Source organism: Poecile atricapillus, chromosome Z, assembly GCF_030490865.1.
Source record: "Poecile atricapillus isolate bPoeAtr1 chromosome Z, bPoeAtr1.hap1, whole genome shotgun sequence".
In the NCBI taxonomy this organism is placed as follows: Eukaryota; Metazoa; Chordata; class Aves; order Passeriformes; family Paridae; genus Poecile; species Poecile atricapillus.
The window spans coordinates 73,075,769-73,098,683 of record NC_081289.1 but is presented as its reverse complement, the minus strand read 5'-3'; the positions used below and the strand labels follow the sequence as shown (position 1 = coordinate 73,098,683).

Sequence of the window (22,915 nt, the reverse complement as noted above, 5' to 3'; positions counted from 1 at the left end):
CACGTGCACCCTTCCATTTCTATAAAGTGTTCATTGAAGATGTAGAGGGTTTGTGGAAAGAAGTACTGATGTTCTTCAGCCTAGATACAACCTGTGGCCAGATCAGAGTTCTTAACTTTTCATGGCTCTATTAAGTGAACTTTACTGACAATGTAAAAGCATTTCCCTCAGTAATTTAGCTTGGAGATGAGATACCTTTGTGCCAAGTATCTTTAGACCGTCCCGTTCAACAGTAAGGCAACAAGCCATGGTGAAACAACTCCCAAGGCAAAGAAACAGCATTAGAAATTTATTCAGAATATAAGAACATTTGTAAAATAAGTATTATAAATGCCTCTGTATAAATAAATGCAGTTTTTACAATTCTATATCAAATGAACACAAAATAGCTATTTTACAGGTGCTAGGAAATTAAAAGGTAGCAATACATTTAAAGCTAATTCAGTAAGGTGAAAAGTTTCTAAAGTTACAATGCATGGTGCAGTACTAAAGGAGGAGAAAATTCTAATAAAACCAGTAGAACATGACATGAATGCAAATTTAGTCACATGTGCTTTGCAATAGCTAACAGTACATTAAAGCTGGTGAAGATTTGTACATCACAGAAATTTTTTTTTTTTTCTGAGCACTCTGAAATACAAAGTTTCATGCACTCTGGTGACTTAAGAAAATCAAAAGAAGTCCAATCAGTAATTCATTAATAGACTTAGGTTGGTAAGAATCACCTGTTTTTCTTGCTTTGCAAATTTATTATTTCTGCAACCAGTATTAAGAGTTAAGTTGCTCTAACTCATGGTGCACTGCACACTCGGGTATTTCTGGTGTGCTGGTACTTCAGAGTTGCATAAAAGGAGTTTGAGGGGTTTTTGGCATTTTTTCTGCAGGTTGGTGCCATTTTAATGGGGGACACTGGAGCTGCAGCTGATTATCATTATTGAGCAGTTTTCACAGAAACATGAAACCTGTGACCACTCCTCTGTTGATCCTTTCCAGCACACCAACAAATGGTGCAGTAGGTGCTTGCTGAGGCAAATGAATCAACTGGTAGTCTGGCAAACTATGGCTACTGCTGAGGCTGGATGGTACCAATGCTGCTTTCTCACCTACAACCCTTATGGGAAAGAAATGGGAGTGGTTTACATTTACTGGTGATTTGTAATTTATTCTAAAGCCCTTCTAGAGTACAGTTGGCACAGAAGATTCATGCTAAATGTAGTGAAATAATCAGCAAATTGTCTGGGAAAAGCACTGAGGCTGCAGTGTTTTATGCCTCTGTGTATCTGAATTTTTTTATGGAAGAAACTCTTCTGTGTGAGGGTGCTGAGGCACTGGCCCAGGTTGCCCAGAGGAACTGTGGCTGCCCCATCCCTGGAATGTTCAAGGCCAGGTTGGATGGGGCTTGGAGCAACCTGGTCCAGTGGAAGATGTCCCTGCTCACAGAAAGGGTTTGTAACAAGATGATTTTTAGGGTGCTTTCCAACCCAAATCATCCTTTAATTCCATTATGCTAAATAGGGGAAAAGAATTAGCCAAAGAGGCAGCCCAGTGCAGTATGGTTTCTGTTCTCTCCAGTGAAAGGTATTTCACATGGACATTCTGGGGTGACCTCAAGTAACATGGGTGTTTCAGATGCCAGAACACAAAAGTGTAACTGCATTTTTGCCCAGCATATGGTATATACTTTCCTTTGTGTTTCTTCAGAACAAGTGTGCTCAGGTATCACTAAAGCTGATGGCAAACTCCCACATCCCTGGGCATGAGAAATTGGGCCAAAAAATGGGAAAACACCATAGAGAGCTGCTAAGTAGAACCATAAAGACAGAAGAAATCAATGTTCCTCCTCCTTCAAGAGACTAATTATAAATTAAGAAGTGCAATTATTCTGAGAAAGAGGACCAATCAAAACCAGAATACCACTACCTAAAAATTTTGAATTCAGCACTGTTTTAGTCTGCTGTTGCAATCAATTATGTGTGATGCTGGCTTTGTGGATGATGTGCTAGATTCCCGAGAAGTAGGAATGACTACTCCAAGGACAGAAGACAACAGCAGCTACAGTAGTAAGAGAAGTAAAACCAACTGCTACAGTTCCAGACGTAACCAAGACTTAACAATAATGCCACATTCTGAAGACAAATTCTCACAACTATATTGTCTGACTGACCTAACCCAGTAGCAGGCAAAAAAAGTCTTCTAAAAGTATTTCCTTAGTACAGGTAGTGGGAGGAATAAATGAGAGAAGTTATAATTCTAAATACACTAGTAAAAAAACTTGAGGTGCAACTCAACATGTAAAGCAAAACCAATAAACATCTCCTGAAATCAGATTCACTGGAAATCAGCCTGGAAAATGCAAAGCAGAGGCATAACACAGCAGCAGGCAAGCACAGTGAAGGGACTATAGCTTGGCTTTTTTTAAAACACACATGAAGCTGTTTTATGTACTCTGTCAAAAAAAACCAAATTCTGAATAAAACAAGTGCTATGGAAGACTCCTGTATTTTCACTCCTACAGAAATCAACCTGATCCCCATGATTTGCTTAATGTTCATTAATCTAAAAAGCTGAAACTTGCACTTCAGTCAGTTTGATAATACAGTAATAGTGCGATTTAAACAAGAGAATGTTAGCAGTAACAAAACTAACCTAAGAAGCTGTAAGACTTCACCATTCACATTCTGTTTGTGGCTGGATATCCATACGTCTACACATTTATTTTATTTATACACATTTTCTGCTTATGTATTCAATATTAAACAGGTACATTACTTAAGTACCTTTTTTGGGTCAAAAAAAGTATAGAAAGAAGACATTCTGCCTCTTGATCACAGTAAGCTGAAATAAGCACACCACACATAACAAAAATGGCCTGGCCTCTTAAAGAAAACCTTGGATATGGTGTATATAGCAAGAAAAACCAACTGTTTTTATGAAGCAGTTGCAAACACCATGCAATATAAATACCAGGAGGTCTTCCGTAATTTCCTACCCACCCTTGGCATAGACTGTCTCTCTGGTGTGGTGAAACCCACAGCCTTTGGCCCTCTTATGCACTGTAAAAATTACACCTTTATCATAATTCACAGTGATGCAACTATGCTTTCTTGCTTTTTTCCCCACATCAGCAGGAGTTTTCCTACCTGACCTGCACTGTGAGCAGCAGAACTGCAAGCAGGGTGTAAAGAAAAAGCCAGCCAGGCTGTCATCCCCATTCTGCAGCTGCCTGTTTGGTGGTATAACCACAACAGTGAGTCTTGAGGGTACAGTATTGACTTGTGTGCAGAGAGAGCTCAGGGACTGGGAAAACTCTCACATGATCTCCAAACTTTACCCAAATGCAAACCTCTGAACATGAATTATTCTGCTGCGTGATGCTGTCACCCACGAGCCATCAATAAAATGGAAGAGAGGCTGTATGAATACACAGACAATGTACACAATTATAGCACGATAATTCAGGCACTGCCATTTTACATTATGAAACAGTTCTTAAGGTTAACACTTTTATTATCCCCATGACACCTCTCTAGGATCCCAGAGAAGGTGCTTTTAAATTTTGTCAGCATTGACAATCAGAGCTTTTAACATTTGAAGCTACCTAAAAGTCAACCTCCAAAAGAAAGAAAGTTGTAATGGCACTAAGCATCCTTTAAAGAGATGCATTTAAAGTGAAGTTTCATTGGTGTGTGGTCTGGAGTTCTCTTCTTCCAGTAAAGCTATTCTTTGTTTGAGCATTCTTACTTGGGTTTCATGCCTCTCCACCATGGCCATCATTTGTGATTCCAGTTTCTTCAGCTTGTTTTGATGCTTTTTCTTTGCCTTTTCATAAGCTGCTACCAAGTTGCTGTTAAAACACAAGGCATACAAGGTAATTCAAACAGGCTTGTCCAGAGCAAGTGCTACAAAAAATCTACCCCCAAAGCATCACCTTCAGGGAACTTCAAAGGCTGTGTATTGATCCCCTTCCCAAAGTTTACCACTGCTTTAAAATTGATTAGATCCAAACCCAGATGAATGCTAATGTCTCTGTCTTTCCTGGTGGAAGCACACACCTTTACCAGTAAACTGGTAAAGAAAACTAAACATGGTTCAAAGAAGCAGATGGAGGTTGCTGTTGATGACCTCTCATACCACTATTTATGAGTCAATATACCACAGTATCAAATATGATTTATAAAAACATTATATGGCCAGAATCTGCTTAGAAAGTCAAGGACCGATTTTGCATTTTCTATGTTAAGTAAGGTTTGCATTCAGAGGATGGGATCTTGTGCTAATGAGAATGTTAGCAGTAGCTAACATTCAACATGTTAGCTGTTGAGTAGCTTCCAGGCCTCCACCTTGACTGGCTTGGAAAGCTTGAGATGGTGTGAGATGGGTGCTGCTTCTTACCACAAAGGCTTTTAAATACAATTCAAGGAAAACCACATTGGGAGTGAGAGACTGCTTGCAACAAGGGCAGCTGCAGTCCACAATATTCCTAGGCCATCCAAAGAGACTTCAAGAAATATGCCCTGAGTGAGCAACTAAGGTGTCATTATCCAAGACAATTTATTAATGAAGAGGTTGAAGCCAAAGAAGAGGAAGTAATAAATCATATTTTTGCTTGTTTTTCTAATTGTGCAATCACTAGTAGTAACTCAATTGAGATTAACCTATTTCCCTGCATTCTATTCTTAACTTTCTAGTTGTCAGTGACCTACACAAGAGGTTTACACCTCCCTCTTCTCTAACTATAACCCTGGACTGTTGACATGTGGATGGAACGTAAGGATCCTGAAACATCTCATTAAGGTAAGTGGAATATTACAGTGCCTTGCAAGAACACAGCAAAAATAAACCAACAGTGCACCCATCTGCTGTTGTTTACCTGTTTGCCCTTTTAAGGTCATTAACAAATTCTGCAGACTGCTGATGTCTGATTTCACTGCTCTTCGTGAGTCTCTCCAAGGCACTCACTAACTCCTGCACTCTTGCTTTCAGTTTCTTCTCCCTGGATCAGAAGAAATGGAGGCAGAAAACTATTTTCAAAACAGAAATAGCACTTCAGCTTGGAAGTGTATCAATAATTGTCCAGTGCTGGGTTGACATGCTCCAAATATTTTCTTTACTACGACTGGGATAATACAGAAGGTAGTTCTTACATTGAACTTTTCAAAAAAATTGGTATTTATAACATTCACCATTTTAGAATTCAGGATCAGAGACAGAGCAGACAAAGGAGTAAATAAACTTCTCTGGTAGATCATGGTGTTGTATACATTGAATCACACTTACAAATAAGCACAAAGATACATTAAAAAAGAATATAAAATGTGAATATAGTTACTCATACTTACCAACTCTGAACCAAAAGCTAATCACATGAAGTGTGACAAAATGGAAATAAGGTATCTTATGATATTTTCACATTGCAAGTAACTCTATGAGGGAAAGAAAAAGTGAACAAGACAGAAGTTCTGGGCAAGAGCAAGCATTACAGCCTGGGGATTAAGCTGGGTTTAAAAAGCATTTCCCAAGTAAGGATGTGGTATGAAGCAGGTGCTTCTTCCTGGGGAGCTCCCTGATGCAGAGCTGATGGCTGATGCCTGCTCAGCCCACTCCTACACACAGAGAGGACTGTTCCAGGAGCTTTTTCTGTGACCCAAACTCTGCACAGATAGCCCAGAGAAAAAAATGTAAGATTTGGAAGGGGGGAAAAACAAACAATCAAACAACAACAAAGAGGTGTTTTAAGAATGACATGGAGCTGGGCTCAACTGGAACACAGATTTTGCAGCATCAAATCTTGGGGATCAAATCTGGGGAGCTTTAAATGTTAACATGGAGTCTGTGCTTTGCTGCCTAGAACTGCTCTGCAGTGATTCACCTCTCCCTCCTGCTTTGTTGCAGTGCTGCTAAGTGAGTGCAACACTTGTTTTCACCTCAATTACGAGACAGCTGCCAGCTCCCATACAGGCCCAATGGGAATGAATACCCTGAAGTTTGTGAAAGCTACCCCAGCCCTGCAGAGACCACACAGATCCTCCTGGAATCTCAGCTCAGCAGCCTGCAATTCCCAGGAAGGCCTGGATATGGCAGCCTTTTATCAACGGAGAGAGGGTCAGCACCCAGCTCCAGCAGCAACAGAAGGGCTTTCACAAAATCAGCCAGGGAAATATTCCAAGTTAGCAGTCTATCCCAACAGACTCAGGTGCTGGGTTACCAGACAAATTAGAAAGGACATAAGAGGGCCCTTGTTGATGAAGAATCATCAGTATTCTCTGTACATCCCTTCACTGAAGGAACACACTATCTGCTTTCGAGTAATGCAATCCTTCTCCCCTGCAGTTCACTGCCATCCATCCCAAATGTAAATCTTAATTTTTATAGTCTATCTCAGCAGTCAGAAAGGCTCAGCACAGTCTACAGCCAAAATCTGTTTTCTGCAAAGAAAACAGGAGGAAAAAGAGCCAGGACTCAAACAAGAAAAGATCAGACGTGGCAGAGGCCAGACCTAATGCATTTGTGGCACTACTGGTGTGACAGAACAGAGTAGGGGTAAATTTGGTGCTTCTCTGATCCAAAGCTTGCTACATCCAGAGGCTCTGGGGAAGGCTCAATCGCACCATTTCCAGCGTGATGACGTGAACAGCAAGTCCAGTGGAACAAACATGCACAGTGTCTGGATGGGCAGAGAAATCTCAAAACTGAGACTGACTTAACATCATGTGCAAGAAAAGGTATCGTGGAAACACTGCACAATCCCACAGGGAAGAGCCCTGTAGAGCTGCAGTTCACTGCAGCTAAAATCCTTCACACACATCTGTTGTAAAAAAAGCTGCATGGAAAAGAAACACAGTGGAGAGACTTTGAGGAACTTTTCATACATGGTAAACTTTGGTTGCTATGGTGACTGTTACCTGATAAAACAGGTAAAATTATATAAATTAATATAAATATATATAATATAATATAAACATAAACATATAATATAAATTATATAAAATTATATCCTTTTGTCGGTTTTTCACTCACACTTTTCAACCAGCCCTGTTCAGCCTGAACTCAGCTAAACATCAAACTGTATCTCTTTACATTTGGTCTAGAATAGCCTTGTCTTGTTGCTTGTCAAAGACACAGAGACAGCAGAGTGGTAAGCACCCTGTTCAAGCTACTTAAACATCTTTCCGATAACAGTTCTGAACCATCTAGCCAAATAGGAAACAGTGGCTAATACTTCAAATCTATAGATGACTCAAATTTACAGTGGCACTAGTAAAATACATGTATTTCTTTCGACTTTTAATGATGTCTTGAAGTCAGTGAAAACACTAGGTAGTACCTACTCAACCTTAATCTCACAGAAAGCAATTGGTGGTTTGATTGCATGTGCTGAAAAGTCAAAAAAATCTGAAAAAAAACCAACACACAGAAATCTACTTTTACACCTGTTCCTAGTTTTAAAACTGCCTATCTAAATATCTTCAAGAAACATTTCATAGAACAAGTCACACCTGAGGAGCCACACACAGCAGCAACAGTAAAGGCAGAGCAAACACCATCGTTTACTCTGGGAAATTAAGATGCACTGGATGAATGATTACACTAAAACCTGTAAGGTTTTCCCTAGGCTGCTGCTTCTGTTTGAATAGTAGATGAGAGACCTCAGAGCTGAACCTCACGGGCTATTAAGAATCCTGTGCCTCACAATGGTAACTGCCCTACTTCCCTCAGTTTCCATCACTGATTGCCTCAGTTTGGTCAGAAAGAATTGTCCCCAGTTGTTTCTCTTCAAAACTGATTGCACAGTTAGGCAGTGAACAGGAGCTATACTGAATCCTTAGATGTTGTCCTAAGAGGATTTCCAGCACCACAGCACTTTCCTGCCTGCAGGATGTGAAAAAGCAGCCACTACAGGGCTTAATATGGCAGAATATTTTCAATATTGCATATGAACCATGTCTCTACAATGAGAACATGTCAAAGTTGCAAACCAGGGATGGAACTGCACTTGATGTGACAGACATATGGAACATCTTATTGATGTAGGCACAGCCTGCTGCTGCCTGACAGTCTTCCAGAGTCCAAGATCCAAACTCCCACGGAAGCAGACACACCAAACTCACGCTGCTATTGTGCCCCAGAGGTGTAATATGGACCTCTGTGTATCCCAAGAAAGCACTTATCTGTGTATTTTGATGGGAAGAGGGAAGGAGAAGTGTTTGAATTTCAGAGAACACAAATTCTGCGGAGCCCCCGACTCACACTCTATTGGACTGCAGAAGTCAGCAGAGCTTCTTATCCCAAGTTCTTCTTATCTTCTCTTCCTCCAAGTGGCTACTGCAAGCTGGGGCTGCACAGCCACAACATTTTGTGTGCACAGAGAAAATGAGCAAGTATTCCCAGAAGAGGGAACAAGCATATGATCTGAGGGCATGGCACACTTCCAGCACAAGGGCTCTCTGCTGCTGAGAAGTCAGCTGGGGAAATCCCTGACTGCTCCCCTTCCAGGGAAAAGCTCAGAATGAGTGCATTCAAAGGCCTACAGCCTATAACATCCGCTAAAAACACTATTTTCAGTGAAATGCCTAATATGCTGGTAATAAAGGCTTTTGTTTGGTATTTTCACAGTCAAAACACTCAGTAGGCAGTTGCATAGTGGTTTTCAATGACTTTTTGTCTCAGGATAGCTGAATAGGAAGGGGCTAACTCATGTTCTCTGGTTTCAATGCTACCACTTTGGAGAGTGGGGAATTCTGCCAGGGCCATTAAGGAAACTGTTTCTGTAAATTTGGCCCCCACACATTGACACCATGTTTGGCACACAGTAATTTAAGCAAGGTCACCTTATATTTTCTCTCCTGCCTGGGCTTTTCCAGACATGTTCAGGTTTCATGTGCTAGAAGTCTTCCCAGATTTCCCTGTTCTTGCTGATTTCATTGAAAGTTCCCCAGTGCTGAAATCAGGAAGTTGCCCTTCTCTGGCATGCAGAAAGTCAATTTTTCTGGCCCTGGCTTGGAGGACACCCAGCTAACTCCTCTTCTTATGAAACCACCACCTAACACCCCTCTGACCTGGGGTCAAGAGCACCACAGCTCTTGCCAAATCTGAAGAAAGAGAGTAACAATGAGCTTTCTCCAAATTAAGAGCTGAGAAACTTTCATGAAACCAGGCAGAGGACTCTTGCCATCCTTCGGGCACATCTCCTTACCCATCAGAAGAGATCTGCTGTGGGCAGATCTCTTCAAATTCTGGCTCCCCCGAGGAGTGGGATGACCAGGTTCAGCCTAACACCTGCCTCTGAGCTCTGCAGGCACAAAGCCCTGACACAGCAGCACCAGCAGCAGCCAGCCCAGGGGGACAGAGGATTCCTGGCAGAGATACCCAGCTATCCATGCTGGCAGGGCAGCCATGGGGGTGGGGAAGAGGAGGGAGGGAAGGCACCTCCTGCACAATCCACAGCTATCTGCAGGGCCCCTGCTTTGAAGGGAGGGCACACACCTCCCATCCCACACTCCTACTCCTTCCCTGATATCCTCTTGCTGTAGTGAGCCCAGCACCATCCCTCATTCCCCTCTCTGACTTTTCCAGTTGAATAGGGTGACACATGATTGTTTTTCCTAGGCATTTGGCTCCTCTCAGGAGATAACAGCTGGACATTTAAAAGGAATGCAGATAAATTCTCTTTTCATCAGCAGTCTAAACTAACATCAGACTGGCATGCAGAATCCCCAAGCTAATTCAAATGCATGCCTGCCTCACTGGTCTGGCTTGGTCTACTAAGGGAAACAACCAGAATGAAATAAATGTTTTAAAGAGGCAACAAAACAGAGCTCCACAAACACCAAGAGAGCCACCCTCTTCAAATGCCATGTTTTCCTGGCTCACCTGCTGAAGCACCACCCATGCTTGCCAGCTACCTGTGCACAGGAGGCCTTTCCCAACTGCAGAGGTGGCAAAGGGTGCTTTAAAAACAGCTTTGCTAGTGTACACTGTACTGCTTTTTTTTTTGCTGATTGCCAAGATGCTCAGAACAGATCTCAAAAACCAGACAGTATCCCAGGCATGTGTTGCATCCAGTGGGGAGACAGGCTAGGTGTGGTCCTAGAAGCAACATACTGTCGAGAAAAGCCCTGGAGGGAGGTAGCAGCATGACTGCCACACTCACTGCTCAAACCTCCCACCCAGCTTTGCCAGCCCAGCCTGGAACCTCTCCAGACCTGGAGCTATTTGGAGCTCCCTGTGACAATTATATCCAAGTGCACAGCAGCTTAACAGTTCAGATAACCACATGGTGGGAAGAACTACTCCATGTCAAAAATTGAGAAAAAGACAAATTATGGTTGTCTGTGAGGCATATGGTTAAAATAGTTACTTGAGGTGCTTCTAAGGAATCTGTCCCTGATATCACCATGAGTCACTTCTCTTCCTGTGAGAAGCTAAACGTTCCCCTGCCACCACCCCACCCGCCAAGGGGAAACAACAGCAGGGTACTGCAGTCACAAAAATGAGACTGGAATTTTTGATGACTGCAAGACATACTAGTGTCTGGTTCAAATGCCTCAAATTTGCTTATCTCCTCATTTAATTGATGTGATAATTGGAGAACAGAAATAAGCAAACACTGACAGAAAGCAGCTGAGGATGCATCAGTTATCAGTAGGTCCAGAACACAAACCCCTGCCTACTTTAACTTTTACCCTCTGCCCTGTACCTTGGTCAAAGAAAAAGAGGCTGTTGCAAATAAAAGTGGAAGTCTGAAGAGGTAATTTTAAATCTGAATGGTTACAGTATGATGTGGTTTAGGCATTTCTATTTCCATTTCTAAGACAGCCTTACTGATGCTGAGCATAGGCCTGAATTTCAATGATGAAATTTACTGACTCCTGCTATCATGAAACTAATTTCGGTCCTTGAAAATAAACAAAGTTAAAATGCCATCATATGAAGTTTAAGGAAATTTAAAATAAAGGAAAGTGGCTTGATTTCTCTCTCACTGACAACAGCAAATAGTCACTGCCATGCCTTGGCCCAGCTTTCTATTGAAATGTTTGCTCTCTGAAAAGAAGTTTGGTACAAAACATGGTTATGGTCTTCAGACAGGGATAAGGACATTAGAGTGCAACAAACATTGTTCTGTCTCAATAGACACCAGGAAATTATGACAGTAGGATGCATTTTTTATGTCCTACTAGAAATACCTGCAGCTTCCATTCCAGAGAGGCGGGACGATAGCTCTGTGCAAAATGTACTTTTTGTTAACAGAAGAAGAGCTGTTTGCCAGTCCTGCTGATTGCTATTCATTTCCTCTCTCCATGGTGACTTCACAATTAGTAGCATCACTCACTATGTTATCTCTTAGTTTAGAAGTCATCAGACATAGTAAATATAAAGCTCCTTTGTAGTGTTGCCAGATGGAAAGTCACTCTTTGGTGAGAGAGATCCTGAAACGTGTCTAGACTCAAACGATTCATGTAGCCCTGCACAACCACCAATGATCATAATTTTGTGCCAAATGATGATGCAGCTGAGGTCTGAACAGTCAGTCTAGTTACAAAGTGTTCTGACTGCCATGTTTCTTGCTTAGTACTGGTAGATACTTCCTGGCCAAGCATTTTAATGATTTATAAACGATTCTCTAAATATATGAATAAAATACAACCCTACACAGACAGAAAAGCTATCAGCAGCTCAGAGACCACAGGAGGACCTCAAGGATCAAAGCATTTGTAGGAAAGCCTAGGGAGAGGAAGAAGTTTTAGTCTTGCCAGCCTGGCCATTTTTCACAGAATGAAAAAACTTAGTAGAAGAAGAGATCAGTTCTATCATCATTATCCTCAGCCTTCCAAAGCAGGATGAAACTCTTACTGCCTCCCTCCTGCCACCTGTAATGCATTTCCCAGCATTAATGCATAACCTGGTATGTGTCTACTAAGTTACAAACTCATACAAATCAAGTCTGCCCCAGCAGAGCAGAACAAACCAGCAAGGAAGAGAACTCATTTAAGGTCTTCCCTGAGAGACTGCATCACATATCTGATATTGGGCTATTCAACTAGATCTTGTCTTATAAAACTGGTCTCTGGCACAATCATCACGGTGTCAGCACCAGGCCATGAAGCTGCTGAGAACACATTTCTGCCCTCACAAGAGTAAGGTATTTCCTGCCAAGAAAAGCTTGCTTATGGATGTGTCAGACTCAAGAAGAAGAGGCTTTGTGTCCATTAAAGCACTTCATTCCATCAAGAAAAAAGAGGGGAAAACAAAACTGTTCAAGGCTCTGGCAGAAAGTGTTTGTGTTTGGCTGGAACAGGTGTGCCTGAATTAGTGAGCTTAGCCTGCAACACCAAATTCTTAAATTCTGAATTAGTTAACCTAGATGTAACCTAGATGTAGCTTTAACAGCATAGGACTTAGAGATAATTTACAATTCTCCCAGTTTGCATAGTGACCATGTAAAAGACAAGTAATTCTGTATTCTGTAAAAAGCTGGTAACAGGGGTTTTAATGCTGATCACTACTACAGGAAATCCTGAGTTGTTCTAGAAAAAATATGTTCTGACACAATAGGTGAAGAACTGCTTCTGCCTTGAATTTCTGCTGATGGGCATTACCAACAAAAACTTCACAACAGTCTGCTGGATTCCAGATTTAGAAAAATATCCACATCTGCAGAGAAAAGCCAGCCTGGCTTTGTGGATGAGATTGCTCTGCTGCAGGGTCATTTGCAGACTATGAGCAAATAAATGTTTCCAAACTACACCAGAACCCAAACTGTAACTATGTCCTGCTGTTTTATTTGGGTTTCACTCTGTTTCAATTAAGTGAGGAGAACCTGGCAATTTAAGAGCAACAGAAGGACAGAATGGGAAAGTAGCAGAGGGCAGAGTAGCAGAGCAGCCAGAGCTCTGTAATGACAGGATGAGGAGGGGACAGAAAGCAGGGCTGCTGATAGATATCACATGCTCTGACAAACAGATTCAAAAACAAATGGATTTTTGCCCCTATCCGTTCAGCTGTTGTCCCCTGCAGCAGTCTCTACTCCCTGGAGAAACAACAGGGAGGACGAATTGCTGGATGTATGCACCAATTACAACCAGCTCTGAAAGACTCCTGAACATTGTTGTTTAAATACTGTCTATGGACCACAGAGCATGATACGTACTTGTTTCTCATTTCAGCCCCACCCCTCAGCAAACACAGCTTGTGGGACAAATACTTTTAATTCTGTATTCTAGTCCTACTTCTTTGGCACATGAGGAGGATGTACTTGCAGAAGAGAAAGGACTTTGATCATTTTTAGAATTCTTTTGTGGATTTGTGATGGTCTAAATATCACTGTGATATTTGAGGGACCATTTAACCAGAATAGCAGTTAGGGACTTATGGTGTTTTTTAGCATAGCTGTGGCTAACCAGGTTGCAGTAAGCTCTCCCCTTGTGCTAGACAGACCTTCAACTAACTTGCAGAGACAAGACTTTAGGGCAAGGAGGGCTAAGCTTCAGCCTGATCTGGCTGGCACATTGATTTAGGGAGAAAAATACCCTGTCCACACAGCTTGCAGGAACTGTGATTGAGCCCCACTGGCAGAGGCAATCACATTTAGTACAGCTATACTTCCATCACAGAGAGAGCCTTCACATTTATGTACAGTTTAATCCGATTATTTTTCTCCTCTATTTCTGCCTGACAAACTGTACTTGCAAGGCTCTTGGCTGGAAATCCATGCTAATCAACTTAAGGCCTAGTAGATAAAGCAAAGTTGTTTTCTCTGTGTTGTCAGCAAACCACATTTCATGACTATACTCAAACCTCTGCTAACTAAGGTCATTGGCATCTTCTCAAAATCCAGGAGCAAATAACAAGAGCAGGAAGAAGCAGCAGCTCAAGTGAAGGGAGAAAATGCTGGTGGAACAGTTCACACCAGGGCTTTATGTCTGGGGGACATGGGGGAGGCCAATGTCTCTCTGCAATGTTTATGTAAATTACTTTGTTGATGGGTTTTATCCACCCACACACAAATGACAGTTTTGATTATTTTACCCACAGAATTTTGTTCCCTGCAAACTGAATACCCAGCAACTGCCAGACTACTACGCAAATGGTATGAGATATATTGATTCTGCAGTGGTAATGATCTTATATTTTTACATAACGCTTTTCAGGCTTAAGTGTCCATACGCACACCACACTGAAAGAAAGCACCTCAGGGATGAAACACCACAGCTGCTGGAAAGGCACCATCAAAGAAGGTAAAACACCAGTGAAGCAAAGCACACTCTTCCTAGCCAAAATTCTAAGCAGCATTTTGGACAGGTTCTAAATATAAGAACCAGATTAGATACCAGACAGCCATATCTTGGAAAAGGTGGAACAAGTACTGAAACCATTATCAAAACTATGAATTTCTTTGTCATGAAGTTTAGCACATTGCTGGTGCAGGAAAAACTGCTGCACAAACAAATATCTAGCTAATGTATAACTGTACTGAAAGCTTAGGTTTAAAACCTGGCTGTTGATAAAAGCCGTTTGTCAAGACATCCATTTTCTCTCCCATTGGAAAGCTAATGCCTCACATAATGTCATTTGTAATTGAACTGTGGCTCCATTTACATACTCAGGAGGCAAATGGAGCATCTGAGTCATCAAAATGCCTGCAATTCCCACTCCCATAACTCCTACCCAAGTTTTAACCCGAGGCAAACCTTCTTAACCAAAGATCACACTTCAAATCCTGTCTTCACTAAAGGTTTTCTTTATGCACACAAGAAATGTGTCATGTCACTGTTTTATGTCTCATACTCTTGCCCAAATGTGGTTGTTACTGCCATTTTGAGGGTTTCTTTTATTTCTAAAATTCAACTGAATTTTAGAGAACCTCGAGGAGTATGGAGTTGAGCACCATGTGAAAGCAGCTGAAGAACAACAGCAGGAGAGGGGAAAATTAGAAGGACTTTCATCTTTTACCTTCTCACAGGGCAAATCTGTGATCACTCTTCAAACCACTTGAGGGTCAGAGTGAAGGCTCAGAAACAAACCTTTCCCTGCACCTACAGGACAAGTCCTGCTCCTGGTGAGGGAAGCTGTGCTTACCTCCTGAGTGCATTTGTCAGCTCTGCAGTCAGTTCACTCTCACTGTATGGTCTCAGCTCAGCGAGTGTTAGCGGTGTTGCGGTGCCATCACTGCATTCCTGAGAAAGGAGGAAAAGCCACCTGATTAGAAATTACTGACCATCTTAATGGGAAAATTCTGAAAGCTTCTTAGTTCACAGCTATTTGTAAAAGGAAGGTGAAATAAACTACGCAATGCTACAGCAACACAGCAGTGTATCAACATACCAAGGAGTGGACTTAACAGATTAATACTTCACAAATGCCTGTAAATGTTTTTTTAAACCGCCACAGCTCACTGTGAACTTGCAGAATTCTGCTACTGTGTGCAAAACTGCTACTGCTTTTCTTATATTTCTTTTGACACCACACTGGGATCAAGAAATTTAGATGATGTATCGCCAGGAACAAGTAAGTAAGATGTAACTCTTGGTTTTTGTTTTTAAACACATATATTGACATTTTCAGGGGACACAGCACTAAAATAAGACAAAATAAAGTTTTCCAAGGTATTTATTTCTTAATGAAAATTACTACTGCAAATGCAGAGATCTGTTTATTTTGCATTATTTTTCATTAAGGGGAGAAGATTCTTCATTCTCAAATTACTACAATTTGACTTGGAGAAAGAGATTGTCATTACAATGTTCTAAATGCTGCACAGTACTAGTGCTTTCATATTTTGTGTTTATGGGAAAATGGCATTTTGCTTAGACTCCCTTGCAGTGTTTCTAGTGAGGGGCAACAGGCAAAAGACATGCTCAGCCACAGCAACTTGTATGTTTGGCAAGACTGGCCTTGTGGTACTCGAAGCACTCTTATTTGTAGCCCATGCTTAACACCAACTCTGCAAAATCCTCAAGTCACAGCATGGAAGGAACCAACTAACAACTGGGGAACAGAGAAAAGATCTGTATACAGACCAAAGAGAAGAAGGACTAACATGCTAAAGATTGCAGTAGGGATTGAGAGGGATTTGATTAATCATGTTTACAACTTTGGAAACATAGCTTGACTCCCGACCTTGCCCAGTTTATCTTTGCTTCCGCTGCTGGTTGAGCTGAGAGACCTCATTCTCTGCTCTTTTTGCTCTTCCACTTCAGACTTCAAGTGCTCAATATGGACGAGGTAGGCCTGCTCCTGGGCCTCTCGAGTGCTCAGCTTCAATTCCAAAGCCTTCTTCTCCTTCTCCAGCAGATAAAGCTGTGCCTTTAGCTCTGCCATCTCTTCCTGTTGAAGAAACATTGTGTTATTGCATGCTGCTTCATGGGACTAGATACCTAAAGGAAGATGAGGTTAAACAAGATTTTCATTCACCCTTATAACTGAAGTGTTCTTTTCACTGAGAAAACTATCAGCACCCAGATGACCTTTTATAATCATACTGCATATTTATCAAGACCTATATATCTTCACTCCAAGTATGATGAGCTGTGCCACCCCTTTATTATCTTCAGGAATAGGCTCAGAAGCAAATTAGAATTAGACTATCAGGGATCTGAGAGAATTGCCACAGCTGCTTTAATTTCTCTGGTTCTACTTTATCCTTCAGAGACCATTATCTTAAAAGCAGAAGTGTATGACTTTGTCAAACAGCTCCCTAAAAGCAAGATTTCAGTTTCTTATTGACAAGCAAGAATTCATCTCATTACAGTGGAAGGGGTTTGAGAGAGCAGGACAGCACACAGAGGTTATACATTCCTGCCTTGTAATACCAGCCTCTGTGGTAGAATGGGTTACATCAAAAAGAGCAACTGAGTATGGCACCATCAAATGTCTACTTATCATTTCCCTCCTCTAGGTGGCCAGAATCACAAGTATATACAACTTGAGCTTGACAGAATAATGCACTCACTTATATTCCTTTCTAAATACAATCCACAGAGGACGGGCATTGGTACTTGATAGAAAGAAGCTAAATTCTGAGAGCTCCTTCTTGTGTGCAATTCTTCTCCTTCCTTGATGCTTCTGACAGGGCTGTCACCTACTGTAACACGATGTCTGCTGCCTGAGGACAGACTTCTGTTTTAACATCTGTCTGACAGTGGCTGGGCAGAAGTTTAAGAGCAGGACATGAGTGCAATGACCCTTCTTATAGCATACACTCCAAGACTCCCGTGAAAAGCAAATGATGAGTTATTCCTGAAGCAGAAGGCTCTCTGTGATTAACAACACTTCAGGAATGTTTCCAGTACAAAATGCCTTGTTATTTTATATACCCAGAAAAACCCAATATCCACAAAACCGTTAAGGAGATAGTACGAATACATAATTTACATGATGTGCTTAAAGACACCAGTAAACAAGCAAAAGACTGCCAAAACAAAAAAAACCAAATATAACAAACCAACCTAGAAGCATGTTTCCACTGTTTAGCTTGCTTTGCCCTAGGTCACTTAATGGGTGAATACCAAGTTCATGCAGACATTTTCTGTTTGACATTTCTGTTCCAGATTTGTTCACTGTGTAAACACCTCTGAAAGAAATTTCTTGTTGTGTGGCCAGCCTATGAACAAGTCACTATTTATTTAATACCAAATAAATAAATAAATAAATAGAATTAATCACAAAAATAACAGAGGTATCTTGCAAAAATCTGCTGTCTGGATTGAAGTGTAAACAGTGCACACAGGTGTATCACAGCTATAACCAGCACAGGTAATCCCTGTCTTATTCAGAACCACCAACCATGCAAAAATAAAATCCATATCTTAAAAACCTTGAGGGGCTTGGAAAGGTTTTTATGAGCTTTAAAGTAATTGATTTATTCATCTGCTTGTTTGTAAACTGAAGTTTACAGTTTGTAACTGTAAACTGTTAGAAACACAACCAGTTTCATTCAATGTGGGTTACACAAATTTAGTTGTTAGGCAAACTTACCATTAATTGCCTTTGTCAACAGTAAAAAATGTAAATAATACTAATAAAAAATGATGGGGAAATTTTGTTATAGGAGTTGAACTGGATGGTCTGATATGCTCAAGTGTATGCATTTAACTTCTTAAGCCTCTACTTCTAAAGTCATTAATCTACTTAGCCTTCTTACTGAAGGCTGAAAAGTAATTTGAGCAGAGTATTTTGACACTTATATGAATAAAAGATACTTTTGGCTGTCTGTGTGGGATGGTCATGACAAGATCTTTCCTGGCTAGAAGATGAAGCTAGGCAAATTCAGCTCAGAAATAAGGGACATCTATTTAAATAAAATAAAATAAAATAAAATAAAATAAAATAAAATAAAATAAAATAAAATAAAATAAAATAAAATAAAATAAAATAAAATAAATTTTAAATAAAATAAAAAGGTGATTTTTTCCACTACAACAATGAATCTGTGGAACAGGTTTTTCTCATCATGCAAAGATTTTAAATTATTTTATTTTAATAACTTTAACTTATTTTAACATAGCCAAGCTCTAAATAAATTTGAGGATCTATGTTTAATTCCTTTGTTTATAAAGACAGTAAGCTTAGATCATCATATATGAATTCAGAAGTTTGCATCCTGTCCCAGAAGACATACCATGCATCTCCCATATGTTACTTTTCTCATGTCAAAACAATGTGACTTGGAAGTAAAGAAGCAAAAACAAAGCACGGGAAAAGTTAAAAAGCTTGTGTCAGTAAATGTCTTAGAGAGGCTCACAAAGAAGGAACAGGAGGGAATAGAAAGGCTGAAGACACTTGAAAATTCAAATGCAGTTGAGGATTGTGGTATGGACACATGCAGTGTGTGAGGCAGAGTGGCACCAGCCATTTTGGGAAAATCCAGGTAGTTCAGGTTTACTTAGAGAGAGAGATTTTTTCCATGAAAATAAATTTTCTAAAGACTGCATCTAAACTTAACTGAAATGACACTGCTATTGTATATTTACTATTTCCCCTTTCTTCCAGCTACAGGTTGCTGTGAAGCATTTTTGCAGTTTAATTCACCTGAATCTTCAGAGTGTGAGCACAAGTGGCATTCACTAAATGAAACCCTGAAGGAGGAGGCAGCAGGTGTCCCTCTCCTAGGGCATTGCAGAAGACTTAAGACAATCAATGCAAATTCACAAGCTTCAGGTGTCAAATCCAACAGTTATTTTGGGACTAATTAAGTGAATATTGAGGAATACTTTGTACTTCCAGTCACACTAATCCTGATTTTTGGCAAAAACTTAAATGAAAATTAAAAACAATTGATTTAAAATAATCAGAAACACCATAGAATTCTCAAAATCAAAATCAGTATAACATTTGGTCATATACGACTCTAATGATGCAAAAACTTTTGAAAGTCACAAAAAGTTAACAAACATCAGAACAGATAAATATCATACTCTACTCAACTGTACTTCACTATTCAAATCTGTAAGAGCATGAAGGCTTCTAACAAAGGTGGACAATGGATTTCTCAACATTGAAAGACTGTAGTCTCAAAGCACTTAATGAGCAACATTATCAACACCTGTACACAAAAGAGGAAAAAGTATCAGTGTAGAAAGCTGAGACTTCTTATCTAGACTAAGTCCTTTGAAATGCAGAAAGGCTGTAAACCAAGAATTATTTACACCCACCAGAAGTAATCTCCTTGCTAACTGGGGCATGACAACAACTGACCTCAAAGCAAGACCAGACCACTGAATGATGACAAACCAGGGAGGAGAATGTATTTGGAAACATGGTTAATTATTGCTTGAAGCAAAGAATTGAATTTTATAGACGTACTGACAGACAACTATGTCTTATGCTCTGGATCAGTAAAAAAAAATAAAAATGTACAGGGCAGCAGAGAAACAACTCTCAAACCGTCTTTCTAATTAATACAGAACTACTGTTGTAAAGGTATTTCAAACCAATGAGGTGATCAGTTTTTACAGAACACCAGAAATGGCAGGTGCCAAAAGATTCGGCAGAGATTCTAGCAAGTTTTGGGAAGACAGCAGGAGATTGCAAGACCCAGTAATGCAGGAAATCATTGAGTAGCTTGGTCCAGCTGTATCACCCTTGCTAAGTATGTGGAAGGGAGAGAACAAATTAAAAATGCTAAACAATGAAGTCTACTGCAGTCCATCTGCTTCAAGTTAAATAAAATACTGTAAGGAAACAGATTTTCTGTTTGCTTCAGAAGGAGGCTTATGCATATGCTGTTCTGTGTAAGATACACCTTTCAAATAATTGATACAAAAAATATACTTAGAAAGCCAAAATGAGTCGGGATCGTAGGTTCAGTTCTGTTCTACTTGACAAACAGATGAGGAGCTGTAATGCAGACCTGAGCAACAACTATGGAAGCTGATAGGTAAGACATTTGACAAATATGAGTTTTCACAATGTCTCTTTCAGAAACATAAGGTTTTCCTGCAGTTGTGAATTCCAACAAAGTACAAGAAATTACAATGAATAACAGTACTATCAGTTTCTCCGTACTGCAAAGGGCTGAAGGTAACTTCAGACACCTATGCAAAATGTGTGTCTATTCTGTATTCACTACACACAACCCAATCAAGAAGAAAATCTTCTTCTTCTAGTTGCAATTCCTACAGTGAAAACCCAATGTTCCAGGTCCAGCCAAATGGATGCCACGTGTCAAAAACAAGTGTTGTGTGAACAGAAGGATTATCAGCACTCAAAAGTGTACCAGAAATCATGATATGCAACTGGTGGTGATCCTGACAGTCAGAGAAGGCAACAGCACTACTCAAAGGGATACAGCTTTGCAGTTTGCCCTTACCTTTAAATTAAAATAAAATTAGGAAAATAAAATAAGTTAAAATTTAAAAATAGAGGTAAGAATGGTGTACAAGAGACTTCAGGGAAGATCTGGATGCAAAAAAGGGGGAGGAAGTGTGATATCTGAAATACACATCTAATTATCTACCAACATCTTACAGTACATCTTGCAGGCTTTAGTTATGGGGAATGTATTGCTACTGGCCACAATGTATTCAAACAAGTAACATAATTTTACATCTCCCAACTGCTAGTAAGCAATGTTTTCTGAACTGCGATTAATGAATGCATTATTGCAAAACTGTATCTGTCATCATGGAAAAGCAGCACCACTAAGAACATAATTATCAACACTAGGCCACCACTTAGCCAGAAGCAGCACATCTGAGCAAAAATCTGTAACTTTAGAAGCCTGTGAAATTATTAGGATTTGCTGTCCCACACAATACCATCACCTGACATGTCTGCAATTAGTTGGGTAAATTAACACTTGCTAAAATACAGAAATTAAACTTACTTATTTTGTACCAAAACCAGACAAATTCTGAATGCAGACATACACCTGGTATTGCCTTTGGTATGTTCCGGTGTTTTAGTTCACCTCTCAAAATCAATACAGAAGACAAAACAATGTAAGCTCTACACCTGGTCAGTAAAGATCAGCTTTTCTATATCACATCTTTAGAGTTGGACACATAAACCAGGGTTCTCTCCAAAGCTCTCTGTTAATGCAAGTCATAACACACCTTTGCTGAGACTCTGAACTGAGTACTGCAACACAGTGCCTAGAACAACTCTGGACTTGTGACCAACTGCCAGAGAGGATCAGGGATGACATTTGACAGACCATTCCACCTCCCACACCAACATCAAAAGCAGCTGAAATTTGTTCTGCTTCAGTTCACAAATATACATGATGCACATTTGCAAGCTCATAAGTAATGAACTGTCTCTTGGGAAGTGCTGAATCATGTTTTTTGGTCATCCTCGAGCAATTCAGCTGCCATAACTCTCACAGAGAGCATCTGGTTTGTCAAGAAGAGCATTCCAAGTTTAGAGATACAGATGAAGTCCTTCCAATTCAGAACACACATAGCTCATCACTGTTAATGCACTGCCTTCTGTCACTTTCTGAGTACTGGATTTTCAGTCCAGATTATGTGTTTCAACAAAGTTACCCTGAATTACCTAGTGACCATTATCAAAGCCTCCCGTGTGTGACTGAGCACATTTTGTGATTCAGGGGCATTGCCAGCAGAGCAGCTCCCCTCTTGGTTATGAATGAAATACCTTCATTGCCATGAGTTCCTGCATCAAGACTGCATTTTCCAAGTCCAGCCTCTGGCTGTCTCCACGTGGCTTAACATCATAACTAAGGGGATCAATGTGGATGCTTTCCAGCTCCAGCATTGTCAGTTTCACTGCTGCTCTGTCGTTTTTCAGCTGCTGGATGTAATCCTTCAGCCGCTGTTCATCCTCCTTTGTAAATTCTGTGTCACAACTGCTTGCAGTTGAGCTGGTAGTACTGGAAAGAGAAAAAATGGTATTAGAAGAAAAAAGTTTGAAAAAAAAAATCTTAATTTTTACATCAAACACCCTCCCAATACTTCATTAATGCATCTCCATTGTAGACGTTCACAGAAAGGACACAGATGAAGTATGGACCAGACATTGCAATGTGAGGTGTGAGAAATTCAGAAAAGAAATTAACTCTCTTAGCAGCATGAGAAAATTGTATCATGTGAGAACTCCTCTGCAAAGCCAGATAGTTAGTGATGTGTAACAAAATTACCAACTGAAATGGTGTCTTCTGAAAAAAAAATGGGAATTTTTATTCAAAAAGGAAAAAAAAAGCTACTTAAGGGTTCTTAGCAGTAACATAGCACAGCAAGCTGCTCAGACACTGAGTCTTCATCTTCTTTGAGTAGGACCTGCTAAGAAAAAAAGAATGAACACAGACTTGATCTATCTCTGCTGATGACCATACCAGTTATCACCTCAGATATTTTAATAGATACTTTTAGGAATCAACCTGAGCAAAATTCCACTGGCAGATGCCAGGAGAACTTTCAGTTCACGTGAAGGTGAACTCCTCAGCATACTGAAATTC

General features: G+C 40.3%; 1 protein-coding gene and 1 long non-coding RNA gene across 3 annotated transcripts in view; one reads left to right on the top strand and one right to left on the bottom strand.

Annotated features, from left to right (window-relative positions):
* Positions 1-274: 274 nt before the first annotated feature.
* Positions 275-22,915, bottom strand: part of MCC (MCC regulator of WNT signaling pathway) — a 186,659-nt gene continuing 164,018 nt past the window's right edge. For both annotated transcript variants that reach the window (XM_058864607.1, XM_058864608.1), the window contains 5 exons: positions 22,096-22,330; positions 16,117-16,323; positions 15,076-15,173; positions 4,871-4,993; positions 275-3,844 (listed from right to left, as the gene is read on the bottom strand). In XM_058864607.1, the coding sequence (XP_058720590.1) occupies positions 3,664-3,844; positions 4,871-4,993; positions 15,076-15,173; positions 16,117-16,323; positions 22,096-22,330 (844 nt within the window). In that variant the 3' untranslated portion in view covers positions 275-3,663. The remainder of the gene's footprint in view (positions 3,845-4,870; positions 4,994-15,075; positions 15,174-16,116; positions 16,324-22,095; positions 22,331-22,915) is intronic.
* LOC131592816 (uncharacterized) lies at positions 3,910-6,850 on the top strand. Its single transcript, XR_009280713.1, has 3 exons — positions 3,910-4,794; positions 4,984-5,133; positions 5,893-6,850. It is a non-coding gene; the product is annotated as an uncharacterized LOC131592816 (long non-coding RNA).